This window comes from Festucalex cinctus, chromosome 7 (assembly GCF_051991245.1).
Source record: "Festucalex cinctus isolate MCC-2025b chromosome 7, RoL_Fcin_1.0, whole genome shotgun sequence".
Lineage (NCBI taxonomy): Eukaryota > Metazoa > Chordata > Actinopteri > Syngnathiformes > Syngnathidae > Festucalex > Festucalex cinctus.
The window spans coordinates 2,053,177-2,067,732 of NC_135417.1; the positions used below are offsets into that span (position 1 = coordinate 2,053,177).

A 14,556-nucleotide genomic window follows, 5' to 3' on the forward strand; every position below is an offset into this window, starting at 1 on the left:
ACAAATTCCAAACCATATGTTGCATTCCACATAATGTATTAGAGTAATTGCTGTATCTCAGTACCGTTAAAATTAGAGCAGAACAATTTAAGGAAATCATTGAATTGCATTTTTTTTTTTGTCCTCAAATTTTACGGTTGGGCTGCGTGGTGTTTGCATATTCTCTCTGTGCTTGTACGGATTTTCTCCAGGTACTCTGGTTTCCTTGCACATTCCAAAATATACATGTTGTGAATTAAAGACTCTAATTTGTCCTTAGGCGTAATTGTATGAATGCTTGTTTGTCTTGATTTGTCTATTTTATGTTAGACTCGATTAAAATTGGCATTCAACATGCACAAGCAGGATCTTTAAAGCTGTCATATTGCATGAAAATACTTTTACTGAAATAAATGTATTATAATTTTCACCTTTTCATAAATGTGTTACTTCAAAAGCAGAGCAATAAGTCATTTCTAAGTCAGTAATAACTTCCATTAGTCTGGCCATATTGTCAAGCATATCCTGATTTATGCATTTTTATCATGTTGTGGTAATGTCACAAATAATAATCATCTTTAAAACATCAAAATGATGGCCGTTATTATCGAAATATCAAAGGTTCTAGTAGTGATCCCTGTGGGATGCCTCTTGACTCTCAACAAGCATCTATGTAAATTGTGATTTTAAGCAGCTTTTGTAAGATTCAAAAACAAGTTGTAAAAGTGCTTCTCTGTTTTTTTCTACGCTTTCATGCATGAATGAGATACACACATTTTTTGCTCTGGACGTCACCAAAACACGACGGAGTTGTTTTCCTTTAATCAAGAGTGAAAGCAGAGATCTTCATATCATTGGCCTGCGTGGCTGTTTTCCACAGCCTGCTTCATTTGGGTCAAAAGTACGGCCGCTTTATTATTGTTTTCCCCTGTGCAGCAGAGAGAGGGAATTAGCTTTAACGGGTAGCAGTTGCTGTCTTGACGGTGAGGAAACGGAAAAAATGAGCCCACAACGTTCTCATTTTCACAGTCTCTCCATCTCGCCTTTTGCTCCCTGTGTACCCTTTCCCCTTCTTATTTTGAAACCTCTTTTTTGTTTCCTTCTTTTTTGTTTGCTCTCCTTTTTCTGTTTTGGAGAACTGTCTGAGTGTGGACTTATCAAAGTGTGTGAAATTGGAGGAGAGGGGCTTTTTGAGGTTTGCAATTGAGCTAAATAGTATGAAGAGGGATGGGAAATGATGGGGGATGGTGGTGCAAGAAAACTTGTATTGGACAGTTTGGAGATCCTGCCTCATGCATAAAATAATACCTGATCTAATCATCTCTCCAGTGCATATTCGCACACGAGTTGCAATTAAAATCTCTTCAGGAACGACTTTGAAAAGTTAGCGTAGCGTAGCAGCTGGTTTTGAAGCCGCTTCCAAAACGCACTCCTGTGGTTTGGATGTTTAAGCTCGAGAGATATTACAGGAAAATGTGTATCAGGGTAGCAACGTCAGTGGAAAAATGATGAATCTTGTGTGAAATATTAATAATAATTAATAATAATATTAATTAATTTTTTTTTTTCGTTTGGTGGTTTAAAAATCAATAGTTTGTCAAACTCTCCGAGCTTCTGACGTCGTCAAAACCAGAAAAAATGACTCAGCAGGATAAATGATTTGCAGATGCGTGGAAGATAGATAGATGGATAGATTGATGGATGGATGAACTCTGCTGTAAAACCTATTATAGACTGGTTTTATTGAGGATATAATTTGTTTATCTTCTCCATTTATCGTGTTCTAGTAAAGGACTTAATACTGATCCCTGTGGGACACCTTTAAAGAGTGGATGTTTGAGCTCAAATGGTGCAGTACCTGCAGAGAGAAAATGTAAGGCATATATTCTTTGTCCTTGCAAAAAAAAAGATTAATATTGCTGCAGATTAGAGTTAGTTATCATTTTTTTGCATAACTTTTTTTTTTTTGACAAGTCACATACACTAGAAGATGCTGCAATGAATTAACCATGATGCACAAACTGCTTAATTGTTTACATTTTATCAAAATAAGTTGTCACTTAATGTTTTTATAAAGTAGATTAATAATATTATAGAGTGCTATTTTCCTTTTTTTCTCTATATATTTTTTCTCTCTATATATATATATATATATATATATATATATATATATATATATATATATATATATATATATATATATATATAGATGATGACTTACGAGTGTTTTGAGTTACAAGTATATAAAACTCATACCTCAAGGAACCACTGGAATTTGTTTTTGTTTTTTTTTGTCCGGCCATTGTGCTGCTGCTCTTATAAGGTTCCTAGTACTGATTCCTGCGGGATGTCGCCTGAGGAAAAATTCATTTTCCTCTTCTTTTTTAGTTGTTATCTTGTTTTGATGTTTTTTAGGACCTTACGGAGCTGTTAATTCATTTTTTAAAACAAGATTGAAGGAGTCACTTCAGAATTTTATTTTCATTATTTTTTTTTTTTTCCTATTGAGTCTCATCAGAAAATCTGCCTGTGTAAACACAATGGTTGACACCATCTGAATTTCTCATTACTCAACATGACAGAGTTGAGCCAAGCCCCCCCCCCCCCCCCCCCCCCCCTCTGCCGACCCATTTAGACGAGAAGAAGCCATAACGTTGGCTGCATAAACACTGGCAGCGCAGATCATTCCAAGCCAAATTTGGATCTAGTAGAAACTATTTTGGGAGCTATAGCCCTACAACTACTTCAAAAAAAATATACAAGGAGTGACTCGGGCCTCGATTTAGATTACCAAGCGATTTAAAAATAACATCCACAGAGGTCAACAAGAATTTGTTGGCGCCGTTTGTCATGTGACTGACGCCCATCCATCAGTGACATCATCGGACAGAATGCTCTTGGAAACTCAAAACCCTGTGTGAAAGTCCACTGCTGGATAAGACAAAGTCCGACTTTTGTGAGCTCCATGCAAATCTCCCAGATCATTTGAATCGCTCGGGCGGTAAAACGACGCCCCAGATTTTGGATGACAGGCGTTCGAGTTGGGGTAGGGGGATAGCGGTGGAAAACCACAATTGGTGCAAGAGTGTTCTGTTTTTCATTTATATGTGGCTGTGTTTTTTTGACATTCATTTAATCATTTTTTTCTCTCGATGACATCATCATCAAGTGTTACCACACGGCGCTAAATAGACGCCATTACCGTAAGTTATGCTAAAGGCTCCTTAACGGGAAGGTGACTGTTGTTCTGAATGGTCGGAAAATGGATCAAGTGCCAGAGTCAGTGGAGGCCTTTAGAAATAACTTCTCCATTATTTTTTTCCCCCATACATTCAGTGACATGTTGCATGTTTGATTCTAATTGCGCCATCTGGCAAGTTATACTGTAAAGTATAGAAAAATGCTTCATAAAATGTTCAAATGATTCCTAACTATTCCCACTAAGTTACAATACTCTGGCATGTCTTGATAAAATGAAAAATTCCTACTTTGGGACTGTCAGTGTTTTACTCCAGCCTCAATGGATGAGGTGATACAAAAGGCAGAGGGCCCAGTTGGAATCCTTGTGGGACACCCTAAGAATGTGAACTTGATGACTCTCAAGCTGGATCATCGTTAGTTCAAATTCAAACAAGTAAATAAATAATAATAATAATAATAATGATAATAATAATATAATATAAAACAATAAAATAAAAAAATAAAAAATAATGATAATAAAATTTCCATTTGTATGAAATATCATGCGCTCCAATTAAAAATGATAAACCATTACTTCTTCCATGATCCATCCAATCCATTGAAAAAGTCAATCATGCGACATAAGTCAAGTCAAGTCATCTTCATTATAGCACTTTCAAACAGCCTTAGCTGTCACAAAGCGCTTTACAGAAACACAACAAAACAAACACGACAAAACATAATGTGAATACAATTCATACAATCACTCAAATGTGATTGTTCCTTAGCAGTTATTCATGATAACCACCATCTTGCACATTAGAAATCAACCAAACAACTCAAAATAATCCTCAGTGTCACTTCTCCCCTCAGCCTGTGAAGACAAACGTTGGGGTCCGGGCTGCGGCCAGCAGTGCAAGTGCGAGAACGGCGCGCCGTGCGACCCGGTCAAGGGGACGTGTCAGTGCCCGCCGGGCTTCATTGGACGGTACTGCGAGGAGGCGTGCCCGGCTGGAACCTTTGGGAAGGGCTGCCTGCAGAAGTGCAAGTGCGGGACCGGAGGATCTTGCCATAAAGCCAGCGGGGAGTGCACGTGTCGGGATGGCTTCACTGGCACCTTGTAAGTACTTCACGACTCACGTCGTCAACTGTGAGAGATCATCAGGAAATGATAATTTTCACTTTTGTCATTTGATTTCCATGATAGTTATTATTTATGTGCAATGGAGATATTTTTGTGCTCTTTCCCTGATGCTTTAAGATGCTATAATTTGGCGTGAATGCCCTGGCTAAACTAAAAGGAAAGTAGTAATTGGCTTCAAGGAAGCACTATCGAATATAATTTGTGACTTTTTTTCTCAATCAAATCATCTTTAAGACGTTAGCATTTCATAAGATGAGTATGGAATGATATGTGGGATTTTTCTAATGTAAAATATAGGGGTGTGCTCAAAAAATCGATATGGCAATACATCGTTGCGGGCCTCATTACAATACACGTATCGATACGCAGGCGTCAGAACCGATATTGCTCATTAATTTTAAATAGGGAGTTAAAACAAGGTTGCTTACTTGGTGGTAAACCAGAAGAGCTGCATTTTTGCCATCCAGCATAATAAACATATCACTTAGCTATACATATGACTGTTATAATAAAAATGCAAGTAAATTCATGTCAAATACTGGGATACGTATTGCCTTGAAGATCATGTATAGGGATACATATGTATCGCGACCCCTGTATCGTGATACGTATCGTATCGTGAGATTGTTGACAATACCCAGCCCTAGTAAAATACAGTCTGTGCTTTGGTACACCTGCACAATAGAAATGCGAGCTGATAGATGTTATTGTATGCATTTTTAGCTGTGAGAGGCCGTGCACCAGGAAGTGTCCGGCACGGTGTCCGTGTCAAAATGGCGGCATCTGTCGGGGCAAAGGGATCTGTGCCTGTCCTCCTGGATGGACGGTAAGCAAAATGTTAGAAATGCAACACTTTTGCTTTGCTTCTCATTTTTAATGAGCACAACTCAACATCGTTCACAATTATGTCTAAAGCTCTGCTAGTGTGCACTTCTCCTTTGCCGAGATAATCCATCCGCCAGTTGTTCAGTGTACTTCCACTTCGCATCATATTCAACTGACCTTTTCTTTTAAACTTCCTCACTACAGGGTTCTGTCTGCACGGAGCGCTGTCCCGAAGGACGGTACGGACCCAACTGTGCTGAGGAATGCATTTGCCACAATCGCGGCAAATGCGACCCCGAGACGGGACAGTGCAAGTGTGCCAAAGGCTTCACCGGGAACAGGTGCGTAATTGTCAAGGTGACCAAGGACGTTGAAGTGCCGGAGGTGTGCGTCAGCCGATCACAGTGCAGTCAAGAAACTAATTATTTGTTTGTAATGCTTTTTTGGCACTGAGGTCACTTGTTGCTAGGCAGAATTTGTGAGATGCCTGCATACCTCAAAACCTTCCTGGATTTTTGTTTGTCTCGCTCAGGTGCAACGAGGAGTGCGCGGTGGGCTCTTACGGTCAGGACTGCAAAGGCGCGTGCGACTGCGCAAACGGCGCTCGCTGCTACAACATCGACGGCGGCTGTCTGTGCGAACCGGGCTTCAGCGGGCCCAGCTGCAAGGACAGGATGTGCCCGCAAGGAAAATACGGCATGCACTGCGAACGCGCGTGTCTCTGCCAGGACAAGCATACGCTCAGGTGAGCATACAAAGAAAGTAAAGCAAACTAGATTAGTGTTCATGCTAATCCCAGCCATAGCCACTCTATTGTTTGGGAGGTTTGCAGGTAAATAGTGCCCCCTGGCTACCACACAAAAAAATTGGAGCTTTGGTGCTAATGATGCATAATATTCATATTTATGATTTTGAAGCATGTGTTTTTTAGAACATTGTTGATATGTGCATAGGAGTGACTTAATTGCGCAGTTATGTCAATGTCTACATGTTTTACTTTTCAAGATATAAAATTAATGGAGGCTAAATTAAATTGAATCCATTTCAATTAATTTAATTTCAATAAAATGATTATTTTTTAAAATACAGAATACAAGAAAGGTTTTCTCTTATTTTTTTTGCCAGTAAATATTTTTTTAAATCTCGTAAACGACAGTAAACAATTTTTTTTTTTACTTTGGAAAACAAAACAAAAGTGTTTTATAATACAGAAAACACTTTATTTCTGCAAATCCAGATAAACAAAATAAGTGCATTAAATTTGAATATTTGGTTTTAAATTAAATTAATTACCAGTAAATTCCATTCAATTAAGATATGTTAATTTAAATGTAATAAATATATATATTTTTAATTACCGTAAATGACCGGGATTATTATATTATTTTGGTATTATTAATTCTGATTGCAAAATGTAAAAAAAAAATGTACATTTATAATTATTTTTAATCTCCAAAAAAATTAAACAAAATATTTTTTAAATATCATCCCAAAACTAACAGTTGTTTTTTTATCCTGATAACAATTAAGTAAATTGTGTTTTTGAATCTAGAAAACAAAATATAAAAAGCTTTCCTTCAAAAAAAAAAAAAAAAGCATCAACATGTGTTTTCCAGTCTGATTCTATAAATAGACAAAACAATCTGCATTTTTTAAATGTAATTTTTCCAATTTCATTTCATGTTACATGACAATTCCCTTCAGCTGCAAATATATATTTTGTAAATTACATGACTGAGATTATTTTATTATTTTTGTATTATTTTTTCTGATTACAAAATTTAAAAAAAATTACATTTATAATTATTTTTTTATCTAAAACAAATTAAAACAAAAGATTTTTTTAATATCATCCGAAAACTACATTTTTTTTAATCCTGAAAACAGTTATGTAAATTGTGGTGTGTTTTTTTTAATCTAGAAAACAAAATAGAAATACCTTTCCTTTAAAAAAAAAAAAAAAATTCTTGTCTGATTCTTTTTTTTTTTTTTTTTTTTTTTTATAGCTAAATTTTTGTAATTTTTTATTTTTTTTAACTGTATTTTTTCCAATTTCCAATTTAATTTCATGTTACCTGACTATTGCCTTCAGCTGCCACCCGATGAAAGGCGAGTGCACGTGCCAGGCAGGCTGGGCCGGGCTGCACTGCAACGAAACCTGCGCCCACGGTTTCTACGGCGACGGCTGCTTGGAGCCCTGCTTGTGCGTCAACGGCGGCGTGTGCCACGGCGCCACCGGACTGTGCCAGTGCGCCCCCGGATACACGGTCAGCAACCCGCCATCATCCAACCACATTAGTGTGCCTTGGTTGGAAGTGATCCAGTTTCACTTCATATTACTTACTATAAATAACACTTTGCGTTTGAAAAATGTTCGCAGGGTGTTCACTGCGAGAATCCGTGCAAAAGCGGCACCTACGGCAAGAACTGCTCCCTGGAGTGTTCCTGCAAGAACTTTGTGGACTGCTCACCTATCGACGGCACCTGCTTCTGCAAAGAAGGTGAAGCTTCTTCACACATGCAAGTGGGCGGGTATTCGTTAAAGGTTCCGCCATCACTCTCATTTTTTAATGTCTTCAGGCTGGCGAGGGCCCGACTGCTCGCTTCCGTGCTCGGAGGGAACCTGGGGCCGAGGATGCAACAGCACCTGTCAGTGCGCCAACGGGGCTAAATGTAACCCAGCGGATGGATCCTGCACCTGCACGGCTGGCTGGCAGGGGGCGCACTGCGACCAGGCGTGTTTGGTGAGATTTCGCCACCTTTAGACAGAAGAAGAGTGTGTATGCATTCGGGGGCAGGGGATGCAATGCCCCTCAAGACACAGTAGATAGATATTGTCTCTCGTTATATGTTTGAAATTTTAGTTATTATCCAGAATGCACATAAAAATATCTATCCATCCATTTTCTTAACCACTTGCTCCTCACAAGGCTTTCAGGGGTGCTGGAGCCTATCCCAACTGGCTTCAGTCAGTAGGCGGGGAACACCCTGAACTGGTTGCCACTCAGGGCACACAGAGACGAACAACCATCCACACTCACAAGCACACCTTGGGACAATTCGGAGCGCCCAATTAACCTGCCATGCATGTCTTTGGAATGTGGGAGGAGACCGGAGTACCCAGAGAAGACCCACGCAGGCACGGGGAGAACATGCAAACTCCACCCAGGAAGGCCGGAGCCTGGACTCGATCTTGCGTCCTCAGTACTGGAAGGCGGATGTGCTAACCAGTCAACTACCGTGCCGCCCACATAAAAATATATATATATATAAGGAAATAAAAAAAGAAGTAATTAAAAAATAAATATGAATAAAAAAGGTTAAGCAACCCAATAACGGAACCAAGAAAACAACAAATAATTTTTTTTTTCTACCAGAAAACATTAAAAACTGATTTAAAAAAAAAAAAAAAAAGACATTTTTTTAACCAGAAAATAACCCATATCAGAATATTTTCATCCATGAAGCAAAAAATAAATAAATAAATAAAACCAGCAAAAAATAGATATATTCTTCTGTGAAACAAATATGTTAACTTTCTTTATACAGAAAACACACAAAAAATAGCACTTTTTCCCTAGAAAATTAAAACAAAAATGTTCTCTATAAAAGGTATATTTTTATCCCTAAAATAATGACAAAAAACTTGACCTGCGCTTTTTTCCCCGCAAAATACAGGAAACACAAAAATAACATTTTGAAACCATCAAAAAAAACTAAAGTGTCTTGTTTTTAAAACTCTACTAAAACTAAAATAACCGACTATAAACAAAAGCATGTTTTAATCCATAAAAATGAAATGTTTGCATCCAGAATAAAACAAAAAAAACAAACATATTTGTGTCCAGAAATAACAAAAATCTGAATAAACACAAGCACCCCCGCGACCCTTGTCTGCGATTGGCTGGCAACCAGTCCAGGGTGTCCCCCGCCTACTGCCCAGAGCCAGCTGAGATAGGCGCCAGCACCCCCCGCGACCCTTGTCAGGAATAAGCGGTCAAGAAAATGGATGGATGGATGAATAAACACAATGATCTAGAAAACAGGAAAAAATATTTTGAAACACAAAAAAAAACAACCATAACCCCCAAATTATGCATTTTACATTTAATACAGAGCATTATTAACATCTTATAATCCAATCGCCTTTTGAATAGTTTACTTGAGATGGCTGCCATGTGCCAGTTTTGACACTGACCTCTGGTACCATCAATGAACTCTGCCTAGCAACAAGTGACCATGTAACTGTTCTCCATTCATCTACATTGTTGTGTCTGCTTTACAAAATGTTTCTACATTTTCCTTGGAAGCCTTTTTTGGATATTCTCGTTGTTGCCATGGTGACAGCCCCCCCACTGTTGTAGCATTTTGCCTGGCGCTGGTCCATTTGACTGCCTGGAGAGACTCTCCTGACTGGCTTTACTTCCCACTCGCAGATGGGCTCATTCGGGCCGGGCTGCCTGAAGAGATGCGACTGCGTCCATGCTGACGGTTGCCAGGCAACCACAGGGGAGTGCCACTGTCTGCCAGGCTGGTTTGGTGAGTGGCCATTTTTTCAAACAGCACACTAGCAATAAAACACATATTGATACGATGGTAATGCTCACTTTTGAGATGTGGAAGAATATGTTTAATATTTTGTTTATATTTTGTAGTGATGTACAACTGTACTACAGGTTTAATTATTGATCAAAAAAAAAAAAAAAAAAAAATATATATATATATATATATATATATATATATATATATATATATATATATATATATATATATATATATATATATTGAATTTTTATTTAATTAGTATTTTATTCTATTGAATATTTACATTCATTTTATCCAGTAAGAAGTGCTATTTTTTAATCCCCCCCCAAAAAAATTAAAAAGAAACCAAAAATCTACCAAAAATATATTTAACATTTAAATATTTTACAAATTTACGATATATTATTTTGGACTGTTTTAGTAAAACAAGATAATCCATAATAAAAGTTCAATGTTTTCACATTTTTAGCTTAAGTTTGCAGCATCTATTTTAAACAAATATTATCTTTTTAAAATGTTATATATAAGCTTATACTTTAAAATATTAGTTTTAATTAAAAAATAAATAATAAAAATAACAAGACTGATAATATCATTTTGAGTTTAATTTGTATTGACTAATTGCAAAAATCAATAAAATGATACATTAGCATCAGTAAAGTCTAAATATGAGGGGGAAATTTTCTCTTTTTTAAAGCCAAATTCAGAATTTTATTATCATTATTTATTATCATTATTAATGTCAAAATCCGAAAAAAAAATATTGTGAAAGAATAAAAATGATTGTTTTGCACTCAAAATATTCTCGGGGAAAAAAACATGCTATCTAGAAATCAACAATAAAAAGTGTGAGTTTATTAATCAAAACAGGTACAAAGTGATATTGCGAAAACAGGATTAGCTATATAATTAGCATGCTGAATAAATATTTAAAAAAAATATATATATATTTTATTTACTGCCATTGACGGTTATAGACGTTAAAATACTTTTGAACTTGGGTGGCAGTCAATGATTTAAAAAAAAAAAAAAAGAAAGCAGGAAAGATTCAATCAATCGATCAATCAATCGATCAATCAGTCAATCAAGCCGCCTTGTCCCCGTCAGGCCCACGTTGCAGCGAGCCGTGCTCCGAGGGCCTGTGGGGGCGCCATTGCAACCAGACCTGCTTCAAGCACTGCCCCAACAGCGACACGTGCCTGCGCGAAACGGGGGCGTGCGTGTGCCGGCCGGGCTTCTGGGGGGTCACCTGTCAGAACAGTGAGTGTCGCCGAGTGACAGCGATCGCGACGCCAGTCTGCGGCTGACGCGTCTCCGCCTACCCCAGAATGCAGATCGGGTACGTACGGCGACCAGTGCGGCCAGTCCTGCCCGTCGTGCGGCCAATCGTATCGCTGCCACCATGTGACCGGGGAGTGCGACTGCCTTCCGGGGTACACCGGGGATGATTGCCATCAAGGTGGGTCCAGTCATTCATTTTCACAAGCACTGGGGTTGCAGCCCAGAGTGCCCCAGGCTGATTAAAAGTTGTTGTTCATATTACGTGTCATGTTTGCTGCAGTTTGTCCGTCCGGCTACTACGGCAAAGGTTGTTCCGAAGTGTGCGTCAGCTGCGCCAACAACGCCACATGCAACCACCGGGACGGCCAATGCCAGTGTCTGCCCGGCTGGACCGCCACAGACTGCTCAATACGTCAGCGGCAACTCTTCAGATTCATATTACTCATTATTTTTATTTATTGATTGGATATTTTAAAATCGTGTTTTGGGTCTCCAGCTTGTGGCGCAGGACGTTTCGGCTCCTTTTGCTCCCAAACTTGCTCGTGTCCCGCCAACGTGTTGTGTGACCGCGTCACGGGAGAATGTGTGTGCGAAGACGCTGACTGTCAACAAGGTACACACATACATGCACGCACACGTATTAAAAAAAAAAAAAAAAAATGAAAATGACAACATTTGTTCTATGCAACATATGCAAATTCTATTTCAATAATTAATCAACTTTTATTCAGTTTGATTTTTTTATTTTTTTTGCAATATTTTTCTGAGTTATTATTCATGTTTCCCTTTTTGTTTTTTGTTTTTTTTAATCATGGAATTTTATTTTACGTTGCTCTAATTGATTGAAATTTAAATTACATTTTTAATCACAATTTTTATTTATGATATAATTTATGTTTTGTACCAAGTGTTTATTATAAATGCATTTTAAATTTGATTTTCTTTTCTCATTTTTCATTTAGAAAATATTTTGCTTATTTCTGAATATTAATTTATTTTTTTTCTTAATTTTGATTTTTAGTCTTTTAATCCTTACTTTGAATTGAGTTTTTTTTTAATAAAAGCATTTTTTCTTTGAATTGTTACTTACTAAATTTTTAAGTTACTAAAAACTAAATTATATTTCAAGAAAAACAATTGTATGCCAATTTTAAGTCTGCAATTCTGTAATTAAAATAACGACTCAATTGAAATGTATCACACAAAAAGTTAACCTTTAAAATGACCTAAATAATGACAATTTTTAAACTGTACTTGGACAGTGCTTCTTCGGCATACCACTAGAGGGAGGCCTCCTACAAGCAGGCTTTGTGAATATCTTGCCTATAATAAATTTGATATTTTCATTATTTTTCATGTACAATTATTACCTTTAAAAACACATTTTGCAAGTTGCTGTCGACTGAAAATGACATCACAAGGGCTCAGGTAACCAATCACAGCTCAGCTTGTGAATGTCACATGACCAAGCCTAGAAAACAGGTGAGCTGTAATTGGTTACCTGAACCCCTGTGATATCATTTTCAGTCAACAGAAAGTTGCAAAATGTGTTTTTGAAGGTACTAATTGTACGTGAAAAATAATGAAAGTAGCAAATTAATTATAGACAAAATATTAACGTTTTATTGCTATAATGGGCTAAATAAGTGAAGTATCTCTTTATTTTTTTCACATTATTCCGAACTGCTCGTCCTCACAAGGGTCGCGAGCATGCTGGAGCCTATCCCAGTTGTCAACGGGCGGGAGGCGTGGTACACCCCAAACTGGTCCCCATCCAATCGCTGGGTTTTGAGAATTCCTGCACAAAACCAATTCTGACTTTTCCCACATTTGCTTTCAGAAGCGGCAGAGCCCGGCAGCGTGATGGTGCCGCTGCCCCCAGGCGAGAAGGAGTCGTGGGCGGCCATCAGCGGCGTTGTGGCGCTGGTCATCCTGGTGGTTCTGCTGCTGGTTCTGCTGCTGCTCTACCGACGCCAGCAGAGGCTCAAGCACAACAACGCGCCCACCGTCTCCTTCTCCGCCAGTCGCACTGTCAACTCCGAGTACGCCGTGCCAGGTAGGCCACACCACGTGCGCCGCGCCACATGCTCATCATCAACTTAATGAGTACTTTTTACATTTAAAAAAAAATTACAATTTTGATTCCGGGTTTCCACATCACTCCTGTCTAATATTTTTGCCTTCAAACAAAAAGACAACAAATCTAACTAATTTTAAATGTAAAAAATATTAATAAATGAAATAAATATATTATTATTAAAAAATAAATACAAAAATAGAAAACAAGCAACATTTTCTCAGTTAATAAAAAAAACAATTTTTTTATCAAATTTTTTTCTAATTTTTTTCAGCCCATTTTTTCTTATACTTTTTTTCATGTAGAAAAAAAAAATGTTAATCATTTTAACTCATATCCAGAAAAATCCAATCTAAAATAAAATGAGTTGGGGTTTAATACAATTTTTTCACAAATTCTTTTTCAACATGTGCGTAAAGTTTGACACTTACCCCATTTTTCTTCTTCTTCTTCTTCTTCTTCTTCTTATTATTATTACTATTTTTAAAGATTTGTAATTTATAAAATGACAGTTGTTTTACTGTTGTAATCTAGAAAAACACTAAGTCATTAAAAACGTATTTAAAAAAAAAAACATTCTTTGACAATAATGTCTTTCAAGTAAATTAGTGTTTTTTGTACTTTTTTTTAATTTTAGAAATATTTAAAATCTTTTTTTAAGATTTTTTTTTATCGAGAGAAGAACAAAAATGATTAGGTAATTAAAAAAAAAAAAAAAAGTATATCCAGAAAACAGCAAATAATAATAGTTAAAAAAAAAAAAATAAAAAAAAAAATAAATAAATAAAAACTATATTTATGATTATCAAGAAAGCATTTTTTTTTACAATTTTTTTTTTACAAATTTTGTAACAAATTGTTGATTGAGGTAATTTTTTTTACATTCTTATTTTTACATTTCTTATCCAGAAATCAACAAAGAAGTTTTATTTATATATACACACGTGTATATATATATATATATATATATATATATATATATATATATATATATATATATATATATGTTTTGTGTAAATGATGTGACTTTATTGATGTTTCTCCATGTGTTTGTATGTGTGCAGATGTGGCTCCCAACTACCACCACTACTACTCGAACCCGAGCTACCACACGCTTCGGGACAACCGTCCGCCACTGCCTCACCTCCCCAACAACCACGACCGCACCATCAAGGTGACCTTTACTTCACTACGCTCTTTCAAAATCTTCCTTTGTCCACTTTCCTGATGACTTTTTTTGTTTGTTTGTTTGTTTTGCAGAACACCAACAAGCAGTTGTTCTGCAGCATGAAGAACACAGATCGGGAGAGACGCGGCCTGTTTGGCGTGGAGAGCAACGCCACGTTGCCCGCCGACTGGAAACATCACGAAGGTCGTAACAAGGAGCCAGGTCAGATGGGCTGATAAGGGACAATATTTCAAAATGAATCTATTCATATCTTCCCACCACTGCCTACACATTGACTTATACATTCAAAGTCAGCAGAACAGAAGGAGTTTGATTCATTCTTGTGGTCTGTTGGAT

The 14,556-nt window shown here is 37.1% G+C and overlaps 1 protein-coding gene across 4 annotated transcripts in view; it reads left to right on the forward strand.

The window, feature by feature from the left end:
• Positions 1-14,556, forward strand: part of pear1 (platelet endothelial aggregation receptor 1) — a 46,626-nt gene that overhangs the window by 29,078 nt on the left and 2,992 nt on the right. For all 4 annotated transcript variants that reach the window (XM_077526537.1, XM_077526536.1, XM_077526535.1 and 1 more), the window contains 15 exons: positions 4,033-4,279; positions 5,027-5,129; positions 5,333-5,469; positions 5,661-5,873; positions 7,221-7,395; positions 7,509-7,629; positions 7,709-7,872; positions 9,565-9,667; positions 10,781-10,933; positions 11,001-11,132; positions 11,235-11,366; positions 11,451-11,567; positions 12,795-13,010; positions 14,096-14,205; positions 14,292-14,421. In XM_077526537.1, coding sequence (XP_077382663.1) covers positions 4,033-4,279; positions 5,027-5,129; positions 5,333-5,469; positions 5,661-5,873; positions 7,221-7,395; positions 7,509-7,629; positions 7,709-7,872; positions 9,565-9,667; positions 10,781-10,933; positions 11,001-11,132; positions 11,235-11,366; positions 11,451-11,567; positions 12,795-13,010; positions 14,096-14,205; positions 14,292-14,421 — 2,253 coding nt within the window. The remainder of the gene's footprint in view (positions 1-4,032; positions 4,280-5,026; positions 5,130-5,332; positions 5,470-5,660; positions 5,874-7,220; positions 7,396-7,508; positions 7,630-7,708; positions 7,873-9,564; positions 9,668-10,780; positions 10,934-11,000; positions 11,133-11,234; positions 11,367-11,450; positions 11,568-12,794; positions 13,011-14,095; positions 14,206-14,291; positions 14,422-14,556) is intronic.